Source organism: Amphiura filiformis, unplaced genomic scaffold, assembly GCF_039555335.1.
Source record: "Amphiura filiformis unplaced genomic scaffold, Afil_fr2py scaffold_61, whole genome shotgun sequence".
Lineage (NCBI taxonomy): Eukaryota > Metazoa > Echinodermata > Ophiuroidea > Amphilepidida > Amphiuridae > Amphiura > Amphiura filiformis.
In genome coordinates this window covers 580,162-589,399 of record NW_027305525.1, presented here as the reverse complement: position 1 = coordinate 589,399, position 9,238 = coordinate 580,162, and the positions used below count along the sequence as shown (strand labels likewise).

At 37.4% G+C, this 9,238-nt stretch overlaps 2 protein-coding genes across 2 annotated transcripts; both read right to left on the bottom strand.

The window, feature by feature from the left end:
* Nucleotides 1–3,274: 3,274 nt before the first annotated feature.
* On the bottom strand, nt 3,275–4,105 carry LOC140144527 (uncharacterized). Its single transcript, XM_072166353.1, has one exon. The coding sequence runs from the start codon at nt 4,103–4,105 to the stop codon at nt 3,275–3,277; it is 831 nt and encodes a 276-aa protein (XP_072022454.1).
* Nucleotides 4,106–5,624: 1,519 nt separating this feature from the next.
* Nucleotides 5,625–6,845, bottom strand: LOC140144526 (uncharacterized). Its single transcript, XM_072166352.1, has one exon. The coding sequence runs from the start codon at nt 6,843–6,845 to the stop codon at nt 5,625–5,627; it is 1,221 nt and encodes a 406-aa protein (XP_072022453.1).
* Between the last annotated feature and the right edge of the window lie 2,393 nt (nt 6,846–9,238).

Sequence of the window (9,238 nt, the reverse complement as noted above, 5' to 3'; positions counted from 1 at the left end):
TATTAAGTGCCAAATTTTTGAACAAGTAATTTTGCAGTAAATTTTACGCAAACAAATTACAGTGTATGCAAATTATACAGGGTGTATCAAAATGATTGGTACCGGGCTATGTGACATTTTCAAAAATATATCAAAAATATAAAATTTCAAATTAATATAGGTTTTTTACTATCAATAGAAAGGGGCATATGTTAACTTATTGATCTGATAATCTGAAGATAATAGGTTGACGCATCTGGGAGCTATTGTCATTTAAACGAAGATTGACGTAATCATGGTTTTACTTACACAACACAAGATGAATAGGTTCACTGCTTGAACTATTTATTGCATACATGCTCTTCAATATCTCACCTCTACATAACAGCATTGCACATGCTTTTAGAAAGATAGATCCTGAAGTCCCTGCCTTACGACTCTGGCAATGTGAGGTGAAGCCCTATATTGAATGAACTTAGCACCTGGGATGGATCCATTCTGTAACTGCCCATATCAAATTTTGAAACATTGCAAGTTATAGCATGTTTGCATGGGATACTCCTTGCTCTTGGAAACTGTCTTCTAAATCTTCTCTGCACCTCTCCATAGCTTCGTGTCAACTAGTAATTCTTTACTACGAATGTACGCTGAAGTGTGGAATACTGTGAAGCCATTCCAATAACTTTCACCACGTCTAACCTATAACATCTACTGTCTACAGTCTATAGCCATTCTGCCACACCACCATTAATAATCTCAAACATCTTTATACTACAATTTAAATTACCGCCCTAAAAGGTGTTGATACATTAACTTCTTTCACCCACCTAAACTATTCAAGTCAATAATATTACTCTCAACCAATAAATATTGATTAGAATATTTATTTATATATATTATGAATGAAGAAATAGGCAAGGAAAAAAATTCCATGATTTTCAACATATCATTCTAACAAGGTATTTGTAGTAAAATAGAACTTTGAAAATGATCCAGTGTTACGATGAAAAGTGTAGAAACACCTACTTTCCTTTAGAATCAGGTAACTTCTGAACAGAATGTGCTATTTTTATGATCTAAAATTCTTAGAGAAGATAAAACTACTATAATTTCAAATATATAAACAATTAACCCCAAGCTGGTACACAAAATAGTAAAACAAATCGGCAAAAATGAAAAGTCGTCGGTACCAATCATTTTGATACACCCTGTATGCCTTGATTCCTATACACAACAACATTCAATGTATGTATACAATGTACATGTATACTATGAAGTTTCCATAATAAAGGAATGAATCTAGAATAAAGTTATTCTGTGCACTTAGATTCACTGACTCAATTATATTACTGTGTGTTCATTGTTCATCAATGTGACTTCCATTCCAGATAATAAAAACTGTGATTACATGTAGACATAACACACATGTTGACTTCTTCCTGGACTAAAAAAACTTCAGATTCATGTAACATTAAAGTGTCCAGAGACACAACTTTCAAGATCAAAATCCAGAATTTGCTTAGAAAATTAACACATGTGCCAAGAAGTTGTAAGTTCCAAATAAAATTACATGCCAAATTTTAACTTCCAAAGGTGGCACTCAACTCAATTTTGGATCAATATACTCTCTGAACAAATTTGGTAATTGAAAAGTTTCAAATCTAGTATGAGATAAATTTGAACTGAACAAACTCTCTGTAATCATCTAGAATAGGAGATTAGCCGTAAACTGAGTAATTCCAAGTATAAATAATTATGTTCCCATTTTGAACATCCACAATAAGATTTGGTACATAAAGGAAGTTCTTTCAAAACCAACCAGGCCGAAACTTAGTGCTGCATGTAAATAAAAACTTGAAATTGTGCACTAACATGACTAAAGAGTGCAATACCAAATCATCCTGACATGTTCAAATCTTGGATTACTAAATTGTTTTAGAAACCATGAACAATTGCACACAATTTTGTAGATTTTAAATTTCCAAATCAAAATTGTTTCGTGTGTAAACATAAACAAACATTTATACAATACTAATGTTTCATTGTCCACTTATGAAGGTAAATCTGTAGCACAACTTTGCTCAACTGTAGACTGGACATACATGTTCAAACTGTTCCAACTACATGTACATTTGAATGGAGTTGGCATTGCCACACAAAAATCTTTAGCAGCGCAATAGCTCGTAACTTGCCTCTATTTTCACCTTAATAATAGTGAGATCTTTTAAACTAGCCCATGTGACTGGCTGTGCCAAAGTGGTGACATTTAAACTTTCCGACAGTCACAGCTATCGGTTCAAACATGGCAATTTATGCCTTAAACCAAAAAAATGTGTGTGCATGCAAACCTGGCATTAGAATTTGCTGATGAAATAACTACATGGCACACAAGCGACAAATTGTGAAACTTGCTGGGTGGCAAAAGTGGAGATGATTTTAAACATGCTGGGCTTTGCTGGCTATAGCTTGAATTTAACCAGGGGTAGCTTAAATAGGCAAACTCAAACATTTTGGCTGCACATCTTGTAGTTCAATATGGTTACTTGACTTAAATTTTCATGAAATCCTACTTCGCAACAAACATTTTCATAGTTGATGAACTGAAGGGGTTGCATGTGCACAAACATTACAACTCATTATAGCATGTATAATATCTGTCCTCCATAATAGTTCACAGCTTCATTACCACCGAGGACTGTTCTGGTTGTTGAAGGCTGCTGGTAGGCACAATTACGCATGTGTATCCATATCTGGCATCAGATGCAAGGATACCATTACTCACTTCTTCAGGTTGTTAACCAGGCTCCTTTGAAATACTTTTGAAGTGGATTTAGTGCATATCTACTGTTCCGAAGCTGATGTGACCCAAATGTCACACTAGTGATAATTTAACGCTTGCAGATATATGTGCACAAGTCATTTTCTCGTTATCAGCTGTTCCGAAGCTTGTGTGACCCAAATGTCACACAAGTGGCAGATTAACGTAAGCTGATAAAGGTGCACTGTTAGTCATTTTCTTGCAATCAGCTGTTCCGAAGCTTGTGTGACTCAAATGTCACAAAAGTGGCAAATTAACGTAAGCTGATAAAGTGCACTGAAAGTCATTTTATTGTAATCAGCTGTTCCGAAGCTTGTGTGACCCAAGTGTCACACAAGTAGCAAATTAACGTAAGCTGATACAATATTATATTAAGTCATTGGTAGGCTAGAACTCCAGTTCTCAATATGCACAGGATTCGCTGCTCCATTAAACAGGCACATGTTACTGTTCATTACTGTTTCTTGCATTCTCTAATTACAAGTCGAGAAGCTTCCTTGGCTTAACAGGTCTTCCTGTTCTGGTTTGAGTCTTGTCGATCTGATCACTGTTCACATTAGCTGCACTGGTACTGGTATCTGCATGTGTCTGGACTTGACTTGGTGTTGATTTCTCCTTGGAACTTGATGCGACGACTGCCGTCTCTTGATCTGGAATATATGCTTCTAGCAATAGGCATAACTTGTCTACTGGTCTAGTGAGTATGCTATTCTTGGTTTTTACACGTACTCGTCGAATGAATCCATCACGATTTGGCCATGTTTCTACCACCTTGCCAAGTGGCCACATATTTCTTGGGGTTGACTCGTTTATCACCAACACAATATCTCCTACTTCAGCATTTCTATTTGGGCGGAGCCATTTTTGCCGTTCTTGTAATTGCGGGAGATACTCTCTAGTCCACCTTCGCCAAAACAGATCCGACATGTATTGGACCTGCTTCCATCGCCTTTTAGCGTACTGGTTCAGCTTTCCGGTGACTGCAGGAGGCAGATTAATATCGCCTTTCATCAACAGTATGTGATTGGGTGTCAGTGGTTCGGGATCAGTAGACTCTCCAGGAACTGTTGTTATTGGTCTGTTGTTGAGTATGGACTCTATTTCACACAATAGAGTATGAAGACTATCATCTGTTAATGTCTGTTCTCTCACAATACTACACATGAGTTTTCTGATGGTCCTAATTTGTCTCTCCCATATTCCACCATGGTGTGAACCAGCTGAGGGATTGAAGATCCAATCCACATTCTTCTGTAGCATGCTATCATGGATTCTGCTTTGGTTCCAAGTATTGATTTCTTTTCTCATCTCTCGTTCAGCACCTACAAGATTGGTTCCATTGTCAGAACGTATTTATTTTACCTGACCTCTCCGTGCCATAAATCTTCTAATTACATTTACACATGCATCTGTGTCTAATGAGTTCGCATTTTCAATATGAACGGCCTTAGAAGTAAGACACACAAATACTACTCCATATCTTTTCACCATACTTCTGCCTTGCTTGAGTTCTAATGGTCTAAAGAAATCCATGCCGACTTTGGAGAAGGGCGGTTATTCAGGGGTTATTCTGTCTGCAGGAAGATTGGCTATTTTCTGTTCCATCACTTTGGCTCTTTAGCGTCTGCATATCACACATTTGTTTATCATCTTTCTTGCTGAAGAATTAGCACTGATGATCCAAAATTTCTCATGCAGAGTTACCAACATTTGATTTCTTCCACTATGTCCTGCATTTTGATGGATGTCTTGGAATATCAGGTCTGACACTACTGTATTCTTTGGTAAGATGATTGGGTGCTTAGCCTCTGAGGATATGTCTGCGAAACTCAGGCGTCCTCCTACCCTTAAGATGCCATTATCTAGTATAGGATCCAACCGGTAAATAGGGCTTGACTTTACCACGCTCTTCTTGCGTTTACTTGCCTGATCATTGAGGTTTTCTAACACTTTGATTTCCTTTGCAAATGTTCTCCGCTGGACATACTGAGCAATGGCTTCTTCAGCGCTCTTGAGGTCTGCTACTGACAGGTGAAACTGACTAGGTTGCGGAGCTTGCTTCAATTCTCCTTCCCTTTCCTTAGCCAGAGTATTCCTCTTCCTGATTCTCTGCAAAAGTATTACCTTTATTTTTAACAGGTAAGCAACAGTCTTCTTTAGGGAGTGCCACTGGGAAAAGTGATTCAGCAGTTTGTCAACAGGATTTTCTTGATCATTCACGAAAGTTGCATTCACTGCCACCTTCTCTACTTCTGGGTCATCATCATCTTGGAGGACTTCTTCTAGTACTTTCATTTCTTCTTCTAGTACTTCCATTTCTTCTTCTTCTTTAGCAGTACTCATGTTTTCTTTTACTGCTTTTACTTCTTTTACTTTAGCGGAACTTGTGTCTTCTGCTTTTACTGCTTTCTTTTCTTCTTCTTCTTTTACTTTAGCAGTATTCATGTCTACTTTAGCAGTACTCATGTCTTCTACTTTAGCAGTACTCATGTCTTCTACTTTAGCAGTACTCATGTCTTCTACTTTTACTGCTCTCATTTCATCTTCTACTTTAGCGGGACTTGTTTCTTCCACTTTTACTGCTTTCATTTCATCTTCTACTTTAGCGGAACTTGTGTTTTCCGCTTTTACTGCTCTCATTTCATCTTCTACTTTAGCGGAACTTGTGTTTTCCGCTTTTACTGCTCTCATTTCATCTTCTACTTCAGCGGAACTTGTTTCTTCCGCTTTTACTGCTTTCTTTTCTTCTTCTTCTACTTTAGCAGTATTCTTGTCAGATTTCTTGAGTCTTGTTCTCCTTACTTCCGAATCGTCGCTATGCATTTCTTCACGTGATTCTTCTCTTCCACAAAAATTGTGGACCACAAATCCATCTTTCATTCTCAAGAAACTTGTTGGCTGGTAAACCCCTCGAGCAATCGTCAGCTGGATTCAATGAGGTTGCAACATATCTCCACTGACTAGGCGTTGATCCGTCTTTGGTAATAGCCAGGCGATTGGCGACAAAGGTCTTGAATCTCTTGGTTTCACTTCTGATATACTGCAACACTGTGGTGCTATCAGTCCAGAAGATGGTGTCATTTATTTGTATTTCCAGCTCTTTGTGGATCATATGGTTTATTTTCACTGCTACTGTAGCTGCAGTCAGTTCTAATCTTGGTATCGTCACTTGTTTCAACGGCGCCACACGACTCTTACTAAGCACTAGAGCACAATGCACATCGTCTCGCTGGTTGGTGAACCGCAGGTATGATACATTACCGTAACCTATCTCGCTGGCGTCACTGAAGTGGTGTAACTGCACCGAAGTTGGCTTTCCAAACTCGACTGGCACAGAGCATCTTGGGACTGTGAATGCTGATATCTGAGGTATACTGTTCAGCCACCGGTCCCATTGGTTTCTTTGCAGGTCTGGGATCGGTTCATCCCACGAGACTTGAAGTTCACAGAGACTCTGGAGGATCCTCTTTGCTGGCAGTATAACTGGCGAGACGAAACCCAGAGGATCATAAATAGCACTGACTACCGACAATATTCCACGACGAGTTGGTGGTCGATCCCTTATTTCAATTTTGAACCCAAGTTCATCTGACTCCACTAGCCACATCATACCCAGCGCCTTCTGATTGGGTGTACTCTCACCAAGATCTAGGTTACTAGTTGTCTTCACCCTGTGGCTGGATGGTATGGTTTGCATTACAGCTTGACTATTACTCTCCCACTTGGTGAGGTTGAAACCACCTTGTTTCAAGACTTCCATGAGATTTTGTATGAGCTGTATCGCCTGTTCTTCAGAAGATGTAGATTTTAGGCAATCATCTACATAGAAATTCTTCTGCACGGTATCTTTCACTGCCTCTTCTGCTACACACCGGAGCGCATAATTAGCACATGCTGGTGAAGATGTGGCCCCAAACAGGTGAGTAGTCATTCGAAACTCTTCTAATGGCTTACTAAGATCGCCTTCAGGCCACCACAGAAAGCGTAGTAAATCCCGAACTTTGGTTGGGACCTTAACCTGGTTAAACATTGCTTGAATGTCGGCCATGATAGCAATTATATGTTCTTGTCGGAACCTTAAGAGGAACTATCTGTTATTTTTGAGAATAGAGTTGCCACGGTCAAAAAATGGATTTTCTTTATACTTTCATATTTGATGGACCTTGACCTCAAACTAACACACATGGGATAAATTTGGGAAAAATATCCCCGTTGCCATGGTAAAATCGCAATTGAAAATCTTCGTATTAAGTTTACCTTTTTATAATTTAATTAGACTATGGATTTTCATAAAAGTGGTTTTAAATTAAAGCATATATTTAACAGATTTATTTAAGTGGAATCTTTAATTATATTTACGTATGTAATATTGCTTAAAACTACACTTAAGTTGTAGTTCTGTATGTGAAATCGTTAATTTCCCGATATCGTATTGAAAGTGCATTACATACTGGTCTATCTCGAGATAGACCAGTATGTGATGCGTCTAAAGTCACATCATTGTTCGCGAAATCGAGATAGCCCCCGAGATAGACCAGTATGAAACGCACTTTAAATACGATATCGGGAAATTAACTATTTCACATACAGAACTACAACTTTAGTGTAGTTTTAAGCAATACTGCATACATAAATATAATTCAAGATTCCACTTAAATAAATTTGTTTAGTATATGCTTTAATTTAAAACCACTTTCATTAAAATCCATAGTCTAATTAAATTATAGAAAGGTTAACTTAATACGAAGATTTTCAATTGCAATTTTCTCGAAATGCGTGTTTTTCGAGATAGACCAGTATGTGATGCGTCCGACGATATATATATAGTTTTTTCTTTATAAGGTAGGAATAGGTCAAACCTTAGATGCCGCATTGAAAGTATAAAAATAATCACCAGATGTCAGGGTGGGTTATACCATTTATTTGAAATTGGGGTGTTTTTCAATTTTTTCAAAGTATGAAAATATACCATATGGTAGTGCTCCGATTTCAACATCGACCACAGCATGTTGAGAAGATACATTGGTCTTATGAAAAAGTTACATTTGAGCTTGGGGAAAACAAATCTGTATATACAGTGTTGCCAGACATTTTCCTATTTTTCGAAATTCAACACAAATCTCACCTTAAGTTAAATGATGTGAAAATGAAACATCATCCTTTCAAGGAACATTTATTAGAAAGAGATTGTTTATTCATATCAAATTTGATCAGTTATTAGGTCAGTGTTGTTCTAAACCACATGGGTGTTGGCATAATTGGGGTTTAATTGTGATTTGTGGATATTTTCAACTTTTTACAGGTCATAAAAATACCAAAATGCATTTCTATAATAAGAAAGAAACATCGACCTCGTCATGTTGAGATGATATATTGGCCTTATGAAAAGTTATTTTGATCGGGGGGGCGGGGGAAGACATCAGTTTATACAGTGTTGCCAAATAAACCACATGGGTGTTGCCATAATTGGGGTTTTATTGTGAGGTGTGGATATTTTCAACTTTTTACAAGTCATAAAAATACCAAAATGCATTTCTATAATAAAGAAAGAAACATCGACCTCGTCATGTTGAGATGATACATTGGCCTTATGAAAAAGTTATTTTGATCGGGAGGGGGGTAAAACATCAGTTTATACAGTGTTGTCAGATATTTTCCTATTTTTTCAAAATTCAACACAAGTCTCGCCCTAAGTTAAAATATATGAAAATGAAACTTCACCTTCATACGGAACATATCTTTTTAGAAAGAAAGTTAATTTCATATTCAATTTGATCATCTGGGATGGTCAGTGCAGTGTTATTCTAAGCCATATGGGTGTTGCCATAGCTGGCGTTTAATATGACAATTTGGATATTTCCAGCTTATTCCAAGTCTTAAAAATAGTACACATCCTTAAAATTATTGTGGAATGAACGCAATATTAAGGTTAAAAATTAACCTAAGAACACTTAGTATGTGAATTTAAATTTGAAATTTGAGTTCGGAAAATATTTCTTTCTATACAGTATTGCCAGATATTATAGTTATAGTTATAGTATTCCAGTTTTTCACAAAAAACACCCAAAAAGCACAAAAAATTGTCCTAATTTGGCGCTTTTATGGGCACTTTTGCCTTAATGCGCCCAATTTGGCGTATTGTCTCCACTGAAAACCCACCAATCGACATACCAAAATTGCTAAGGTACCCCAAAACCGTGGCACATCCCCGTATACCTTTAACCAGAGAGAACCCCCTCCGGGGTCATGTCATAGGTATACTGTGCCCAGTAGTCCTCTTTATTTCAATGGTCATTTTTTCTTCAGCATGACTTTAAATGTCATACTTTCGACTCTCCTACGAGCTCCTCTCGGGAAAAGTAACTGGACATTGATTTGTCTGGCTGTGAAAAGGTTCTGTGCATTATTGTCTTTGATTATTCTCATATCTTTCGAGACATT

Coding starts and splice junctions, on each gene's coding strand:
- LOC140144527 (XM_072166353.1), bottom strand. CDS start 4,105: ATGAGAAAAGAAATCAATACTTGGAACCAAAGCAGAATCCATGATAGC.
- LOC140144526 (XM_072166352.1), bottom strand. CDS start 6,845: ATGGCCGACATTCAAGCAATGTTTAACCAGGTTAAGGTCCCAACCAAA.